Genomic DNA, 19,937 nt, shown 5'->3' on the forward strand with positions numbered 1-19,937 from the left:
GTTCAAAGGATTGTATCAATTTAGGTAAAGAGTATGTTGGTTGCCCTAGATGGATCAAAATGTCATCCACGTAACAAGCCAATTTATGCTCTGTCCCTTTAATAGTAATTCCCCTGATATCTTAATTTTGTCTGATGTAATGAGCTAATGGTTCCAGATATAATGCAAAGAGTAGCGTTCACCATGCACAACCCTGTCCCGTGCCTTTCTCTATGGTAAAACTATCTGATAATTTGCACATTTTGTACTCCTCAAGTACCTTATTTGCTCCCTGTTTCCTAAACATGTCATACATCTCTCTCTTCTTCTTTATCAGCGTTCCAATATCCCTCGAGAACCAAGATTCCTTATTCTTATTCACTTTGCCCTTAATCCTGATAGGACCATACAAACTCTGCACTCTCAAAATTTATCCTTTGAAGGCCTTCCACTTACCAACGACATCCTTGCCAGAGAACAACCTGTCCCAATCCACGCTTTTTAAGTCCTTTCTCATTTCTTCACATCTGGCCTTTTTCCAGTTTAGAACCTCAACCCGAGGACCAGATCTATCTTTATCCATGATCAAGTTGAAACTAATGGTCTTATGATCACTGGAACCAAAGTGTTCCTTTATACCCACTTCCATCACCTGTCCCAAATCGTTTCCTAATAGGAGATCTAATATTGCATCCTCTCTAGTTGGTACCTCTGTATAATGATTTCAAAAACTTTCCTGAACACATTTTACAAACTCTAACCCGTCTAGACCTTTAAAAGTATCGGAGTCCCAATCAGCATGTGGAAAATTAAAATCCCCTACTAACAACACTTTATGTTTCCTGCAGTGTCTGCTATCTGTCTTCAGATTTGCTCCTCCAATTCTCGCTGACTGTTGGGTGGTCTATAATACAAACCCATTATCGTGGTCATACCTTTCCTGTTTTTCAGCTCCACGCATATGGCCTCGGTAGACAAGCCCTCTAATCTGTCCTGCCTGAGCATTGCTGTAACACTTTCCCAGACTAGCAATGCCACCCCCACCCTTCATTCCTCTGCCTCTATCACGTCTGAAACATCGGAACCCTGGAACATTAAGCTGCTAGTCCTGCCCTTTCTGAAGCCAAGTTTCACTGATGGCTACAATGTCATAATTCCATGTGTCAGTCCACGCCCTCAGCTCGTCAGCCTTCCCTACAATACTCCTCGCATTGAAATAGACACACCTCAGAAGATTAATACCACCACACACAACTCTTGTATTTGTGACTTTGCATGAAACTTTAACATCATTTATTTAGAGCCCCGCTCCACTATCTACTCTGGCACTCTGGTTCCGATCTCCCTGCAAATCTAGTTTAACCCCCCTCCCCCAATAGCACTAACAAACCTCCCTACAAGGTTATTGGTCCCCCTGTAGTTCAGGTATAACCCGCGTCTCTTGTACTGGTCCCACCTGCCCCAGAAAGGTCCCAATGATCCTGAAATCTGAAACCCTGCCCCCTACACCAGTTCCTCAGCCACATGTTCACCCCAGCGCATCCTATTCTTACCCTCACTGGCACGTGGCACAGGTAGAAATCCTGAGATAACAACCCTCGAGGTACAGCTTTTTAACTTCCTACCAAGCTCTCTATACTCACTCTTCAGGACCTCCTCACTCTTTCTTCCTACATCATTGGTACCGATGTGTACCATGACATCTGGCTGCTCACCCTCCCATTTCGGAATGCTGTGCACGCGATCAGAGACATCCCTGACCCTGGCACCCGGGAGCCAACAAACCATCCAGGAGTCTCTGTCGTGACACAGAACCTCCTGTCTGTACCTCTAACACGACCGCTCTTCTCTTCTTCCCCCCGCCCTTCTGCACTGCAGAACCAGACAGTGCCAGAGATCCGGCTTCCGCAGCTTGTCCCAGGTAAGCCATCCCCCACACCCAACAGTATCCAAATCGATTTACCTGTTGTTGAGGGGAATGGCCACAGGGGAGCCCTGCTCTGCCTGCCCTTTCCCCTTCCCTCGCCTGACGGTAACCCAATTATCTGTGCGCTGCTACTTTGGGGTAACTGCCTCCCTGTAACTACTATCTATAAACACCTCATTCTCCCGAATGATCCGGAGGTCATTCAGCTCCTGCTCCAGTTCCCGAACGCGGTTTGTTAGGAGCTGCAGCTGGATGCACTTCTTGCAGGTGTCGTTGTCAGGGACATGAATAAAATAAACTTCGCAGGTTCCTTATTAATTGTGGTTATTGCTAACTTATTGCGCAATTGACTTCCTCAGACTGAGCTGACTGGTCTTCATTCCCATGATCTGTGAATTCCTACGTGATCGACATCTCAGGCACTTACGAAAGTCAGTCACCACTCAGTGCTTCTGACTTTAACTCCAGCACACTTTGCCGTTTCACGATCTACCTGAAGCCTCGGACTGTCCCAGCGTTCGCCACTGTGTGTTTCCTCTTCAAGCCGAGTTCTGGTGGTCTAAGATTTGAGTCAGACCGTCCCAAGCTGTTCACGGTGGCTAATCGAGGCTGAGACTCCGGGGAAGGTGAGCTGCAGCTCGACGGAAAGCAGGGTGAAAGGTGAGGAGGAGGGGTCCTGGGGGAGAATACCATGAATGGGGCACCATGGGACAAAAGACACAGTGCAAGATGGAATGACAGACTGGGGAACGGGTCGGAAAGGGGCGCACGGGATCTTTGAACTAAAGGTGGTTTACTCAGCAATCACTCTCTGTTCTCCAGGCTGCCTCTACAGATAAGACAAAATGCTAAATTGACAAATTGATTTACCGGCCATACCCTGTGGCCGTCTGCAAATTGGAGAGTCAGATTTTATTCTAATCCACCTGCTACGTCCACCGCCTCCCCTAGCAGTCCGTTCCAGGCACACACCGCTTTTATGTTAAACGTTACACCGCACAGTTACTATAAACATTACCCCGCGCAATTTCAATTGACATCCTTCCAAATTCTGCCCTGGGCGAAGTCACTCTCTGCATTCCCTATTTGTGCATCTCATCGTTGAGTAAGCCTCCGTCCTCAGGCCCTTAAGCGCCAGAGAAAACCAAACTAATATTTCCAACTGATCCTTTAAACGGATCCTATACAAATCATGGTGAACGTCTTCTACACCATCTGGATTGCTTGGATTCACTCCTGTAATGGGGAGACCAGAGCTGCAAACAATACCCCAAATAAAGCCTTGTGTATGCATCATACTGTTGTGACAAGACCGCTGGACTCAATGTCCGAGGCGTTAAGTTAGGAAATGTAAGAATAACATATGCCGTCTTCACCACGCTATCTGTTGTGTATGTACTTTTATGGACCTTGGGGCACGGAACCCGAGATCCCTCTCTAAATCAGTTTTTAGAAGGGTTATACAATTTCTTGCATGCGTTCCCCTTCCATTTGCCCTGGTAACGTGCAACATCTCACACTTCTCCGGGTTAAATTCCAGCTGACATTTCTCTGCTCAAACCTGTACCCGGATAGACATCATGGTCGATTCGATAGAGCCTTTTTCACGGTCCACAACACAAAATGTTCAACTGGCTGGAAACCTGTCAATACGTCCTCCTGCCATTCGGCCCAAATGGTTATGGAGAGGGATGTTAGGAGGGAATGTGATGTGGGAGCGTCGCGTTGTGAGGGAGACGGGGGCTGAGGAGAGATCGCAGAATATTTTGTCCTCTTACTCATCCACTCTTTCTCTCTATCTATCCATCTTTCCTTCTTCCCTCACGCTCCCCATCCGCAAATTCCCCAACCCTCTCAGCCTCACCACCAGGACGAAAATGTCGATCCAGAATGATTTGTTTAACCTTACCACAGCTTGGAACGACGGATCGAACGGCCCCGATCTCCAGTCGGTCTCCAAATGGACCATGATCCCTTACGCCATCAACTTCCTGCTCGGCGTTCCCGGCAACAGCGCTGTCATTTGGGTGACGGGCTTTAAGATGGAGAGGAACGTCCACACAATGAGTTTCTTGTACCTGGCTTTGGCAGACCTAACCTACTGCCTCAGCCTCCCCTTCTGGATGGTCAACGTCGCACAACGAGGCACCTGGCTCAGAAAAGACATTCTGTACATGTTGCCGCTCGGCTCCATCATCTTCAGCGGGTCCGTCAGCGTTTTAATGTTGACGCTGATCAGCATCTTCCGTTGCTTGGCCGTCACTCGGCCACTTTGGTTCCATCAACACAGCAGACTGCGTTGGGCACATGCGGCCTTCCTCGGGGTCTGCGGCTTCTCCATACTCCTCTGCGTGACCGTCCTGTTGTACATCAAGATTGAACCATATTTTGATCAAAAGGCCTGGGAAATGATGAGGGTCATTTGGGCTGTCTTTATCTTCGTGTTCCCCGTCGTGATCATGACGGTTTGCTGTGCGTTTATTGGCAGGAGGCTGCACCGGGGCAAATTCGTTAAGTCCAAGAAGCCCGTCCGCCTTATGATGACCGTGGTCGCCGCCTTTATCGCCTCCTGGTTCCCGCTCCACAGTTACAGTTTCGCAATGCTCTTTTTTAATTATTCGTTTGTGGGCTGGAATGACGTAGCTACCGCCGTGGCTTGCTTCAACAGCGCTCTCAACCCCTTTCTCTACGTCTTCTCAGGCCGCGATTTCCGCCAGGTCTTCAGACGTTCCCTCGCCTCCTCTCTCCGTCTGGCCTTCTCAGAGGAGGAGCCGGAAATGAGGAACGACCCTCCCAGCCGAACAACTTCGCTGTGACGAGTGCCTGAGCGAATTCCTCGCGGAGCATCATTCGAACTGCATGCCCGCAGGATTCGGACGTGGACTTCCTGCAGCAAGAAGTTTCCACGGTGACTGCCGTTCTACATGTGTGGAGAAAGCGCTCTTTTTAACTAATAATGATGCAGCATTCTGGTGGACCTCGTCTGTACCCTCTACAACGCATCCAGATCCTTCCAGACTCAACAACCTGAGTTACCAAATCTGATATGGAATGTCACAACAACGAATGCCTGATCCTGAGAGTGCGTAATGCGATGGTGTAGCGCGAACTTCACTCTGTGTCTGAGCCTATGAGTGGGCCATGGGATGGTGCAGGGAGAGATCCCCTCCTTTTCTTAAATATATTTGAGACACAATCAGCTGGAGTTTTGCATAGCAGAGGATTGAAGGATTGTCAGGAAAAGGTGGAATGATGGTGTTGAGTCTACGGCCAGGTCAGCCATGATTTTATTGAATTCTGGAGGAGGCTCCCTGTGTTGGATGAGTTAATTGTACTCCTATTTCTCATTCCCGTATATTCCTATGGTTATATCTGGAATTAATGCCTGCTGGGAAAGGACCTGGATCCACTGCAAGTCCCTTACTCCTGGAACCCATCTCGATCGGAAGCAATTTTAGAGATGGCTATCCACTGTACTCCCGCCACAAAATGCAAAATTTCAGGTCAAATATCGGGAATAATAAATCTGATTTTTGCTCTGATTCAGAGTAGGAGGTTTTTACTTCCCTAATATAGTCTGGGACTGCCATGGTGATAATTTGTTAAGTTTGTTAAATGCATTCAGGGAAACCTTCTGTCAAAATATATGAAAGGTCATAGCAAGCTGACGGGAAAACTTGATTTACTTTGGCAAAGTGGGACAGGAGGCGTGACCGAGTGGGGTCGGGATAGGGGAACACCTTAGGCCAGCAACTATCATTGAATTCGTTTCACATTATTCTGTGTTTCGCTCGTGCTTTTTTAAAAATGCTGCTTTATGCGTGATTTTGCTTGCGCGCTGTTTTGATGTTTGATAATTTTCTTTGAACGGGATGCTCCCATGGTTCTTCGTTGTTTCGGGATTGTCTGTAAGGAAGACAATTTTTTAAAGCTGTTGTGACGAAATCCGAAGGTTTATTCATTATGGACTGTGCCTTTAAAAAGTGAGAGAGTGTGTGCCGCTGATTCAGATAGACAGAGGCACCGAGCAGCTCGCGAGTCGCTATGCTGATGGAAGGGCGAAGCTATGTACTGGACAGCTGGTGTTCAGCATCTTTGGATATATATACAAGATCAGCTGGCTTTTTGGTAGACACACAGAGACGCAGGGAAAACAGACACTGGATGAGCTTTGAGTGCCCATGGAAGGGTGGGTTTTGAGGATCGATCGGGAGAATGGATCAGTGGCTCTCGCAGAGTGGAAAAGGGGTGACCTGTGGAAAGCTATCAGTGTGTTTATCTCTTGCCTGAGATGATAGCTGTACCACGTGAAAGCGGTACCCTTAGTGTGGTCACAGTCGGAAGACAACAAGATCGACGGCATCGGCTTACTTAGATAACATATCACCTCGTTCTCTCTCCTCAATTCTACTCAACTCAGCATCACAAATTGAACTAACTTCGTTTATATACCATTGTAAGACTGAATCACCTAAGCTAAGCTTGAAGAAGTTTCAGGTTTTATATTCACTCACGTATGTAGCATAAACTCTGCTAACCTGTTTGATTTATCTGGTTTTGTATTACCTTATTACGTAGTTACTAATAAAATAGTGTTTGTTAATTGAAGGACCAGACTCCATGTATGTTCCGTTTCTGCTGGTTCTTTGAACCCGTTACGGGGTACGTAACACTGCGCACTACGTACATACTTTCATATTAAACGTACTTTGAACATTGAAGCTGAGCCACTGAAGGTGATTGATAACATACATTCAGCGGCCACTGCATTAGGCCTTGCTCTACAATGCGAGCATCTGACCAGCCAGTCATGTGGCAGCAACTCGATACATAAAAGTATGAAGACATGGTCAAGATTTTCAGTTGTTGTTGAGACCAAACATCGCAGCCTCTGGGAGACCGAGCAGCGCCAGATTGCCCGATCAGCTCGAAATCGCTTCTGTTAGAAAGCAGTTAAAATATGTAAGCCATAAAGCACCAAATACCCGTGCCCTCGCCCCAGTAGGTTTCACTGACCCCCCCTTATCCCCTTCCGTTGTTGGGCCATTCACTTTCGTGATGGCTGGACTCCAGACTTTCTCTTCATCATCCTTTGGGACCTGTGAGAACATCTACTTTAATGCTCTCCAAGAGATTTAACACCAACTCTACCTTATTCTCAAAATTGTTAGTCGAGCCCATACCGATTTCACTGTGACGCACTCGATTTCATTGAAAATTGCCCATGGAAAGTACACATTTATATCCGAGCCAGCATCCTCCGCCTCCGCCAGATTGTTCCTGAGCTGTCTTACCTTCTCAACTGTTATCTTTTTGAACTAAATGTAGTCTTGAAATACCTAACCAAATTATACCTCCTTATTCTCGATTCCCTACCCCTGATGTCTTGCCCTCACTCTAAGAGGAACATGCAGATCTTGAATTCACCTTGTCACAAGTTTAAAATACTCCCACCTGTCAGTCGCCACTTTGCCTGCAAAGAAGCTATTCCAACCAGTTTCTGCAAGTTCTTGTAAAATACATAATATTTGCCTTGCCCTCAAATTATAACAATAGCTTGCGCCCACTTTGTCGAATGTGAGCAAAATTCAGTGATAATCACTGACCAAAAGCGACCCCTACTCTGTAACCTCTGTAACCCCATTTCCCACGAGTGGATCAAACTGTCTCCTCGCCCTGGTCGGATCTTCAATAAGATCCACGGGCACGCCTTATTGATCACAGTAAACAAACTCTACCACATCTAAATCCGTAGTATTATGGCAGACCCAGTCTGCAAATTTGAAGTCCCCGACGCTAGCAGCTCTATAATTTCTGCAGCAATCTGCAATCTCCATGGAGTTATGTTCGTCTAATTCTCATTGACTATTAGGTAGCCTACAGTACATTTTCAAAGAAATGATTATCTCAGCTTCGCTCAGAAAGCATCACTGGACGATCCTCAGTATTATCTCCGAATAGTGGTACACTATTATGAAATGCATCTCCCTTCCCCCCGACACTACCTATTCTTTATCTATATCCCAGCTATAGCACCGCAAGCTGAAAATAAAATACTTGCGTATCCCATTTCCCTCAGCCATGGTTCTGTAGCAGCTAAACTGTCTAAGTTCAATGTGGAAGAAGAAAGGGATGAAGATGAAGAAAGAAGAGGAGCATGAGGAGGAGGAGAAGGAGGAGGAGGAGCAGGAGGAGAAGGAAGAGGCGGGGGAGGAAAAGAAGAAGAAGAAGAAGAAGAAGAAGAAGAAGAAGAAGAAGAAGAAGAAGAAGAAGAAGAAGAAGAAGAAGAAGAAGAGCAGCATAGGGATGAAATCCACGTTATCATGTGGAAAACGTACCCCCTTGCTTCACGGCCTTCAGCCTGGGCTCTAATCCACTGTGCTAACCACTACAGAGTAGTGTCGCTCCTCGGTTTTCTACTGGTTATTCTTAAACCGCTAGCTTTGTAAATTTTACTCATTAATTCTTTCAACGAATGAAAGAAAATGCAACCTCTCTGTTGACGTATACAGCAGCAAAGAAAGTGGCCCCGTATTCTCTGTGTACTGTGGATCAGATGGGAGGGGCGACCTTAGCAAGCCCCACTTCTTCCAGGGGTATGGCAACCTTAGCTCTACAAGATCAAACACACACTCCCCACAGTAGTTCAGACAGAGTCCTGTCCGAAGAGGCGTGTAAATGGTAATGGGGAGGTAACCGTGGAGCAGTGAGGAGGCGTGGAACTGCAGGGCAGTGGCCTCATGAGGAGGAGTGGACTTTGTGCTTCCAGGGGGTGCACCTGGACGCATCTGTCCGAGAGGCCACAAACACTGATTATTACAAAGATCATTTGAGGAAGTTGAATGGATGATACCAGGAAATAGCAGGGGGTCACTCAGCAGAGAGGTACTATAGTTAACAAAGCTATACCGGATGTGTGTGATAGGATACCGAACACGGAGCTTCACCCTCTGTCAAGACAGCACGTTGGCTGTAAAAGTTCATTCTTTGCAACGCAAAGTTCCGATGTTTTAACCTGCTCCAATTGCATTTACATCACATTCAATATACAACATGCATGGGGTACACAGTGACTTGTAAGTTTGGATTCACAATGTGTTTGCCAATGGAATACAGAGGGTAGATGTTATTCTGACAGGAGGTTAGTGGTTGTGAAGGCTTTACCCCAATGTATTGGGCCGAATCCATTACCTTTTGTTGGACTTCCCGCGCAAAAGCATTGGTGGTCCCATAACAGGCTGTAATATAGCCAGTCAGTGTACTTGGCACCACGCATTTATAGAAGCTCTCGAGTAATACATCTATAGAACAATACGTCCCGGGGTATTTTCCGGGGAATCCCACGCTTCCCTCCCGTATGGCTCTTGATTTGCCCTTCATCCCTGTGACTATCTAAGAGTCTGTTAAACTTCCCCTATGTATCTTCCTCTACCTCCATCCAAGCATCACATACCACACATACACCATTCGCTGTGTAAAAATAAAACGTACTTTTACACGTAGGCTGCCATTGACTTTTGCATAGATTTGTAGTAATTTTATGTGACAATAGACATTAGACAATAGACAGTAGGTGCAGGAGTAGGCCATTCGGCCCTTCTAGCCAGCACCGCCATTCACTGTGATCATAGTTGATCATATACAATCAGTACCCCGTTCTTGCCCTCTCCCCATATCCCATGACCCCGCTATCTATAAGAGCTCTATCTAACTCTCTCTTGAGTGCATCCAGAGACTTGGCCTCCAGTGCCTTCTGGGGCAGAGCATTCTACATATCCACCACTCTCTGGGTGAAAAAGCTTTTCCGCATCTCTGTTCTAAATGCCCTACCCCTTATTCTTAAACTGTGGCCTCTAGTTCTGGACTCACCCACAAGCGGGAACATGCTTCCTGCCTCCAGCGTGTCCAATCCCTTAATAATCTTATATGTTTCAATCAGATCCCCTCTCGTCCTTCTAAATTCCAGTGTATACAAGCCCAGTCGCTCCAATCTTTTAACATACGACAGTCCCGCTATTCCGGGAATTAACCTTGTGAACCTACGCTGCACTCCCTCAATAGCAAGCATGTCCTTCCTCAAATTGGGAGACGAAACTGCACACAATACTCCAGGTGGGGTCTCACCAGGGCCCTGTACAGCTGCAGAAGGACCTCTTTACTCCTATACTCAATTCCTCTTGTTATAAAAGCCAGCATGCCGTTAGCTTTCTTCACTGCCTGCGGTAGCTGCATGCTTGCTTTCATTGACAGATGTAGAAGAACGCCTGGATCTCGTTGTACTTCCCCTTTTTCTAACTTGACTCCATTTAGATAGTAATCTGCCTTCCTGTTCTTGCCACCAAAGTGGATAACCTCACATTTATCCACATTAAACTGCATCTGCCATACATTTGCCCACTCACCCAACCTGTTCAAGTCACCTTGCGTTCTCATAACATCCTCCTGGCATTTCACACTGCCACCCAGCTTTGTGTCATCGACAAATTTGCTAATGTTACTTTTAATCCCTTCATCTAAATCATTAATGTATATTGTAAACAGCTGCGGTTGCAGCACCGAACCTTGCGGTACCCCACTGGTCACAGCCTGCCATTCCGAAAGGGACTCGTTAATCGCTACTCTTTGTTTCCTGTCAGCCAGCCAATTTTCAATCCATATCAGTGCTCTGCCCCCAATACCATGTGCCTAATTTTGCCCACTAATTTCCTATGTGGGACTTTATCAAATACTTTCTGGAAGTCCAGGTACACTATATCCACTGTCTCTCCCTTGTCCATTTTCATAGTTACATCCTCAAAAAACTCCAGAAGATTAGTCAAGCATGATTTTCCCTTCATAAATCCATGTTGACTCGTACTGATCCTTCTACTGCTATCCAAATGTGTCGTAATTTCCTCTTTTATAATTGACTCCAGCATCTTTCCCACCACTGACGTCAGGCTAACCAGTCTATAATTCCCTGTTTTCTCTCTCCCTCCTTTCTTGAAAAGTGGGACAACATTAGCCACCAATCAGCAGGAACTGTTCCTAAATCTAAAGAACATTGAAAAATGATTACCAATGCTTCCATGATTTCTAGAGTCACCTCTTTAAGTACCCTGGGATGCAGACAATCAGGTCCCGGGGACTTATCAGCCTTCAGGCTCAACAGTCTATCCTCACCGTTTCTTGCCTAATATAAATTTTCTTCAGTTCATCCTTTACCCTAGTTCCTTTGGCCACTATTACATCTGGGAGATTGTTTGTGTCATTCCTAGTGAAGACAGATCCAAAGTACCGGTTCAAATCGTCTGCCATTTCCTTGTTCCCCATAATAAATTCACCTGTTTCTGTCTTCAATGGCCCAATTTTGGTCTTAACAATTTTTTTGCTATTCACATACCTAAAGAAGCTTTTACTATCCTCCTTTATATTCTTGGCTAGTTTCCCGCTCATCTTTGTTATGTTATACTTCGCTTTTATTTTTATACTGCCCTTTACTTCCCTCGTCAGCCACGGCCGCCCCTTACTCCCCTCAGGATCTTCCTCTTTGGAATGAACCGATCCTGCACCTTTTGCATTATTCCCAGGAATACCTGTCATTGTTGTTCCACTGTCTTCCCTGCTAGGGTATTGTTCCATTGAACTTTGGCCAGCTCCCCCTCATAGCTCCATAGTTCCCTTTGTTCAACTGTAATACAGACACTTCCGATTTTCTCTTCTCCTTCTCAAATTGTAGGTTAAAACATATCATATTATGGTTACTACCTCCTAATGGTTCCTTTACCTCGAGGTCCCTGATCAAATCCGGTTCATTGCACACCACTAAATCTAGAATTGCCTTCTCCCTGGTAGGCTCCAGTACAAGCTGTTCTAAGAATCCATCTCGGAGGCACTCCACAATCTCCCTTTCTTGCGGTCTAGTACCATTCTGATTCTCCCAGTCTACCTGCATGTTGAAATTCCCCATGGCAGCTGTATCATTACCTTTGCGACATGCCAATTTTAACTCTTCATTCAACTTACACCCTACATCCAGACTGCTGTTTGGGGGCCTGTAGATAACTCCCATTAGGGTCTTTCTATCCTTAGAATTTCTCAGTTCTATCCATACTGACTCTACATCCCCTGATTCTATGTCCCCCCTCGCAAGGGACTGAATATCATTCCTCACCAAAGAGCCACCCCACCCCCTCTGCCAGTCAGTCTGTCCTTTCGATAAGTTGTATATCCTTGAATATTCATTTCCCAGGCCCTGTCCGCTTGAAGCCATGTCTCTGTTATTCCCACAACATCGTTCTTGTCAATTTCCAACTGAGCCTCAAGCTCATCTACTTTATTCCTTATACTTCGTGCATTCATATAAAATACTTTTAATTCGTTACTCCCCTCTCCTTTCATATCAATTCCTATTTCACTTGGCCATACTGTATGATCTCTTCTTGAGCTTTCTACTTCATTGATTCTGTTGTCCTTTCTAACTTTTCTTATTTTCACTTTCCCTTTAACTCCATCCTTATATTTCCAGTTCATCCCCTCCCCCCCACTACTTAGTTTAAACACATCCGTGTTACAGTGGCAAACCTGTCTGCCAGAATCCTTGTCCCCACCTATTAAGGTGCAACTCGTCCCTTTTGTACAATTCATCCCTACCTCAAAACGGATCCCAGTGGTCCAAGTATGTAAATCCTTGCTTCCTGCACCAGTTCCTCAGCCACACATTCAGATCCATAACATCCCTGTTCCTGCCCTCTCCAGCACGAGGAACTGGAAGAAAACCCGAGATAACCACCCTGGAAGTCCTGCTTTTCAGCCTTCTTCCGAGTTCTCTGAAGTCCCGCTGCCATTGACTTTTGCATAGATTTGTAGTAATTTTATGTTTTGCTGCGGGAGAAGCGTAAAACAAATTCCATGATAAAATCTCCGACCCTGGCATTCCTTCCTTGTCCCGTACCCCTCCCGCGGGTCTCCTTCCTCCATTGCCATCCCGAACATACCTTGTTCCCGCCAGTTTTACTGCTCCTCGCTCTTCCAGTGACATCTTCTCCAGCTGACAACTTCTCCTCTGACAATTCCACATCTAGAGTCTCCCCGATTCAGTGGTTAGCTTCCGATATCTTGTACTCAATCATTTTCACCCTCTCTTTCTTACTGGCGTCCCATTAATGGTGCGGTCATCTGGGTAATGAGTTTCAAGATGAAGAGAAGTGCAAACTCGGTTTGCTTCTTGACCCGGGTTGTGACGGACATCCATCTATCTATCTTGACACAACGCTAAATCGGCCCTTCTGTCCCATCGCAACACGTCACTCAGCAATCCCTTAATTTAATCCTAATCTAATGATGGGACAATTTACAATGTCAAATTACTGTACCATCCACGATGGGTTGAGTATCACGCACAGAAGTCCTTCCAGGTGACGGCCTCACCTGGAAGGACTGTTTGGGGCCCTGAATGGTGCTAAGACAGGATGTGTAGAGACATGTATAGCACTTCCGCTTGCAGGAATAAGTACCAGGTGGGAGATCTGTGGGGAGGGATGTGTGGACCAGGCAGTCACGTTTGGAACGATCCTTGCGAAAAGCAGAGAGGGATAGAGAGGGAAAATGTGCTTAGTGGTGGGGTCCTGTTGAAGGTGTCGGAAGTTGCGGAGCATAATATGCTGGATCCGGAGGCTGGTGGGGTGGTAGGTGAGGACAAGGGGAACACGGTCCCTGTTGTGGTAACGGGAGTCTGGGGTGAGGGCCGAAGTGTGGGAAATGGAGGAGATGCGGGTGAGGGCATCATTGATGACGGCAGAAGGGAAACCACGATTCTTAAAGAAAGAGGATATTTTAGATGTCCTGGAACGGAAAGATTCATCCTGGGAACAGATGCGCCGGAGACGGAGGAACAGGGAATAGGGAATAGCATTTTTACATTTGGCAGGGTGGGAAGAGGTTTAATCAAGGTAGTTATGGGAGTCAGTGGGTTTATAGAAGATGTCAGTGGACAGTCTGTCTCCAGAGATGGAGACCGAGAGATCGAGAAAGGGGAGAGAAGTGTCCGGGATGGACCAAGTGAATTTGAGGGCTGGGTGAAAGTTAGAGGCAAAGTCGATGAAATTGACGAGCTCAGCATGGGTGCAGGAAGCAGCACCAATGTCGTCGTCAACGTAGCGAAGGAAAAGTAGCGATACACAATGGAAAAACATTGAGGAGAAGATATTTTCCATCCCCATATAGGCAATTTTGGCTGGCAACAACTTACAAAGGTACATAAATACTATTGATATCCCATGGGTGAAATGGACTCTTAAAATATGGAAAACTATTATAAAGGAATATAAACTAGAGGGAGATATTTCAATACATAAATGGTGTGCATATTACTCAGATTTTACACCTAATAAACTGGATGCTAGATTTAAGGACTGGACATCTAAATGAAAAACAGTGCTTTAGAATATAATGAGCTGAATATAATGAATATAATGTTCAGTTTTGAAATGCTTAAAGGGCAAGTCTTATTAGAAAAACAAGGCTTTTTCGGTAATTACAGATGCGACAATACGTTAATAGGACGGTTCAAAATGCAACCAAGGCAAGAACATGTTTGATAGAGCTATTTAGAAAAGCATATCATTCAGAAAACGGTAGTAGTATCATGTCAAGGGTGTATAAGTGTTTGTCAAATCTTAAACCACATTCGACTTCATACATTAAAACAAAATGGGAGAAGGAAGGAGAGATAATTATATCTGAGGAAGAATGGACAGTAATATGGAGCTATCAATGGAAGTGTACCAGTTCACAGAAATGGAGGGAGGTCGGATGGAAAAACTTGATAAGAACTTTTATTACACCGTCTCAGAAATCCCATTATGATAGTAACCGCTTTGTTTGCTGGAGAAATCGTGAAAATCAAAATTCAAACTATTATCATATTTTCTGGGAATGCCCCGTAATCAAAGACTATTGGAGTGGGATACACAACGGCCTGCAAGACATGTGAAATGCCCTTACAATGTAAGGGTATATGTTTTGGGTATATACCTCGATAATCGTTGAAAAAAGATAAATAGTTAATGAATATTATGCTAGTGGCTGACGAAAAGGCTCTTACTAGGAAATGGTTATCACAGGAAAGCCCAAACTTAAATGCATGGATTGAAATTACAATGGACATTTACAAAATGGAGAAGACAACAGCATCTGTTAAACATAAGCTGGGACAATTTGATTCATACTGGGAAAAATGGTTTAACTACATAACACCTCATAGGCCCGATTTTATCCTCACAAGTCAATGAGTATGTTGTAAAAAACAGATCATTTCCTACTTACACCTAGTTTTCTCTTTTCGCTTGTTCTTTCTTTCCTCTCTTTTCTGTAAGTGAATTCCTCAGTTAAATATTATGTGGAGATTCGTGGCATATATGATCCTATGATATATATACATATACACAGCATCTGAAATACATCTTATGGAAATGTTTGCTTCATGATGAACTTGAATAAAACATAAACTACAAAACAAAAGAAGGAAAAATCGATGTACACGCCATCAGGTTGGAGGCTACCTGGACAGAGTATGAGGTGTTGTTCCTCCACAGTGAGGGTGGCCTCGTGATGGGCAAAAGAGGAAACCATGGACTGGCATGTCGGAATGGGAATGGGGACAGAAATCAAAATGGCTGACCACAAGAAAATTCCGCCTTTGGCTGATGGAATGGACTCACAAGTTAGGTTATGTCCCACCAGAGGAAGCTGCATTAGGATTCATTAGCTAAGTTTCTAATCAGAGACCGCTAAGAGCCTGGCATAGACTGTGCTGGAAACAGATACCATAATGGTCTATTATAATTATACAGACTCATGGAGGGATATGGACCATTTCCAGACAAAATGATTAATTTAATTGGACAGACTGTTCAACATAATCACAGTATTGTTAAAGGGCCTCAACCTCACCGTACTGGTCCTTCTTCCATGCTCTTGGTGTTCTGTGCACCACTCTCCACTCCAGGTCCCTGATGAAAAGAGGTAGCCTTCCTATGTCGTCAAGGGCTGTTAATCACCAGGATGTTCCTCAGTCTCTGGTCTTTGAGGAGGTGGAGAGGTCAAGAGTGTAATTCCCCAACTCTGGCCTTTCCTCGGTGAAAGGAACGAGGTGTCCGGGAAACCCCCCGGAGACCCGAAGCAAGCGGCGGCCGGTGAAGATGCAGACAAGGGGGTCGGGGTTACTGTTGAAGGAGGCCAAGCCAATGGTAACATACCTGCAATCCCAAAGGATGGGATGGTGGGATGGTTGTAGTCCCCACTAGAACACAAGCAGTAACAGGGAGAAATCAGCTGAAAAAACCATGTTGAGGAAGTTGGGTTATGATACGAAAACAAAACAATTACTTCACTCAACAGAGAAAAAACAAATACTTCCTTTATTTAAGAGTAGTAACATAGAATATGAATATTTGTGTCTATTCCGTGCCCCAGGAATGTGTGATGGGGTGTCGAGAAAGCTTCACTCTGTGTCTTGCCCCGGGAAAGTGTGATGGGACGATGCTGTCTGTGTCCGTCTCCGGGAGTGTGTGATGGGATGATGTAGAGGGACCTTCACTCTGTGTCTGACCTCCGGATTGAGTGATGGGACAATGTAGAGGGTGCTTGATTCTGTGTCTGACTCCTGACACCCAGGAGTGCGTGACGGGACAACGTGGAGGGAGCTTCACTCTGTGTCTGACCTCGGGATTGAGTGATGGGACGGTGAAGAGGGAGGTTCACTCTGTGTCTGACCCCGGGAGTGTGTGATGGGACGGTGTAGACAGCAGCTCATTTTGCCTCTGGTGTGTGTGTGTGTGTGTGTGTGTGTGTGTGTGTGTGTGTGTGTGTGTGTGTGTGTGTGTGTGTGTGTGTGTGTGTGTGTGTGTGTGTGTGTGTGTGTGTGTGTGTGTGTGTGTGTGTGTGTGTGTGTGTTCGGACACTGGGAATGCAACGTGCTCTGTGTCTGACTCCTGGAGTGTTGAAGGAGCTTCACTCTGTATCTGAACCCTGCAGCGACTGACGGACAGTGTGGTGGGAGCTTCACTCCGTGTCTGACCAATGCAGTGTGTGTGGACAGTGTGAAGGGAGCTTCACCCTGTTCCAAACTCGTGCACTTATTGTCGTGATAATGACAATATGATGATATTCCTTCCATCATCATACCGACTCGCGAGCTGTTCTCTGTCTCTCCCTCTCTCTGAATCAGCGGCACACACTGTCTCTCTTTTTAAAGGCACAGTCCATAATTAATAAACCTTAGGATTTCGTCACAACAACCTTATAAATTGTCTTCTTTACAGACAGTCCCGAAACAACGAAGAACCGCTCAATTATAGTTGCTGACCTAAAGTATTCCCTGATCCCGGACTTACTCTGCCACGCCTCCTGCCCTATTCTGCCAAAGTAAATCAAGCCTTCCCCTCAGCTTGTAATGACCTTTCATATATTTTGACAGAAAATTTCCCTGAATGCATTTAACAAACTTAAAAAATAAATACCACGGCAGTTCCAGGCTATATTAGGGAAGTCAAGACCGCCCACTCTGAATCAGAGTCAGAATCCGATTTATTATTCCCGGCATTTGACCTGAAATTTTGCATTTAGCGGCGGGAGTACAGTGGATAACCATCTCTAAAATTGTTTCCGATCGAGATTGGTTCCAGGAGTAAGGGATTTGTAGTGGATCCATGTCCTTTCCCAGCAGGTGTTAATTCCAGATATAACCATAGGAATATACGTACATGAGAAATAGGAGTACGATTAACTCATCCAGCACAGGCAGACTCCTCCAGAATTCAATAAAATAATGGCTGACCTGGCCGTAGACTCAACACCATCATTCCACCTTTTCCTGAAAATCATTCCTCTGCTATTCAGAACTCTATCTGACTGTGTCTCAAATATATTTAAGAAAAAGAGTGGATCTCTCCCTGCACCGTCCCATGGCCCACTCATAGGCTTAGACACAGAGTGAAGTTCGCGCTACACCTTCGCATTACGCACTCTCAGGATCAGGCACAGAGTGAATTGTCTTGTCGTGAGGATCTACAATGAGAACCCGATCACTGATTCAAAGTCCTGCCATCTCCTAGCAGGTGCGTGCCGCTAATTACCGTTGATATTAGAGGACCTAATAGCCCTAATAATCCCAAAAAGGCCATAATCAACTTCTTACATCTGAGCCCCACCCAGAAAGCCTCACTGGATGTTCCCTTTGTAATTTCACCTCGGACCCTTACCCTCACATTCTCCTTAATCGGACCTACCGTTCAATTTGTTCTGTGGTCACTGGTCCCACTTTTCCTGCCCGATTTCCCAAGAGCGGGTCATATGTTCCCCTCTGCCTGGTCAGGTCTTCTGCATGCTGCACTAAGACACGTTCATGAGCACACTGAACAAATTCTATCACATCTAAACCCGTAGCGATCCCAGTCTGTAAAGTTAAAGTCCCCGACGCGAGAAACACAATAATTTCTGCAGCTTTCTGCAATCTCTGTAGCACTGCATTCCTCTAATTCCCTTTGATTAGGATAGCCTACAGCATCAGCTCAAGAAGGTGGCTATCTCAGCTTAAGTCAAGAAGCATCGCTGAACGATCCTCAGTAATATTATCTCGGAAAAGCAGCGTCACTTTATTAAATGGAACTCCCACTTCCCTTTATCCCTCCCCCACCTCCTGTTCTTCATCTATATCCCACCTAGAGCACCGGTAACCTGAACATGAAATATTGCATATCCCGTCTCCCTGAGGTATGGTTCTGTAACATCTACAGTTTCTGAGTGCAATGTACCGATGCATGCCCTGAGGTGTTCACAGGCTTGGGTTGCTCTCCCTGGAGCTTCAGAGGCTGGAGGGTAACCTGAGGGAACCACACAAATTATAGAAGATAATCGTCATTTCATAAAAAGATAGAAAAATCAGATACCAGTGGATATGCTTTGACGTTGAGAGGGCGAAATTTCAAACGACGTATAATTTTTTACACAGGTAGTTGCGGCTGATAGAACCTACCGCTCGGAGAGTTGGTGGAAGCATCATGTGTGTCAAATGAAGTCTGCCGGAGGAGGGCGCCCCCTGTCTGTGGGTTCAAAGCTCCAGGCAGAGCAAGATAGCACTCACCCCCCACGGTAGAGGACGAGACAACATTCCACTTATTTCTGAGTTGCCTTCCAGAGAGGCGGTGTCGAGGGAGATTGTGTCTCATCTTCAGAGTGTCAGATGCGACGCTATAGATGGCGTTTTACTCTGTATCTGAACCTCCGAGTGTGTGATGGGACGGAGCAGTGGGAGATTTATTATTGTCAAAAGCGAGATTATTACAGACATTTGCAGAGCCCTTAACAACACCGATATCCAGAGGGATCTTGTGTTCCATGTGTATCACTCCCAAATCTTCCACTTGATAGCTGTTTCGTCACGAAGGTATAGACCATGCATGTTTCGTTAGTTGGGCCATTGCATTTCCGATTCGTTAACTCAGGTTGTGCAGTCTGGAAGGATGTGGAGGCGTTGTAGAGGGTGCAGACGATGCCCACCAAAATGCAGCATCATCATTATGTTAAAAAGAGCTTTCTCAAAACATGTAGAACGGCAACCGCCGTGGAAACGTCTTGCTGAAGAAAGTTCACCTCCGACACCTGCGGGCATGCAGTTCGAATGATGTTCCGCAATGAGGTCACTCAGGCACTCATCACAGCGAAGTTGTTCGGTTGGGAGGGTCGTCCCTCATTTCCGGCTCCTCCTCCGAGAAGGCCAGACGGAGAGAGGAGGCGAGGGAACGTCTGAAGACCTGGCGGAAATCGCGGCCGGTGAAGACGTAGAGAAAGGGGTTGAGAGCGCTGCTGACGCAAGCCACGGCGGTAGCTACGTCATACCAGATCAGAAACGAATAATTAAAAAAGAGCATTGCGAAACTGTAACTGTGGAGCGGGAACCAGGAGGCGATAAAGGCGGCGACCACGGTCATGAAAAGGCGAATGGGCTTCCTGGAATTGGCGAATTTGTCCCGGTGCAGCCTCCTGCCAATAA

The 19,937-nt window shown here is 45.8% G+C and overlaps 1 protein-coding gene across 1 annotated transcript; it reads left to right on the top strand.

Moving 5' to 3' along the window:
* The first annotated feature begins 3,783 nt into the window (after positions 1-3,783).
* Positions 3,784-4,722, top strand: LOC140715747 (N-formyl peptide receptor 3-like). Its single transcript, XM_073028117.1, has one exon. It carries the CDS (start codon positions 3,784-3,786, stop codon positions 4,720-4,722), a length of 939 nt encoding a protein of 312 aa, XP_072884218.1.
* The last annotated feature ends 15,215 nt before the right edge of the window (positions 4,723-19,937 follow it).

The sequence above is a fragment of the Hemitrygon akajei genome, chromosome 24, assembly GCF_048418815.1.
Source record: "Hemitrygon akajei chromosome 24, sHemAka1.3, whole genome shotgun sequence".
NCBI classification, from domain to species: domain Eukaryota; kingdom Metazoa; phylum Chordata; class Chondrichthyes; order Myliobatiformes; family Dasyatidae; genus Hemitrygon; species Hemitrygon akajei.

What these genes read in the sequence shown, in the direction of transcription:
- LOC140715747 (XM_073028117.1), top strand. Translation starts at nt 3,784, where the DNA reads ATGTCGATCCAGAATGATTTGTTTAACCTTACCACAGCTTGGAACGAC.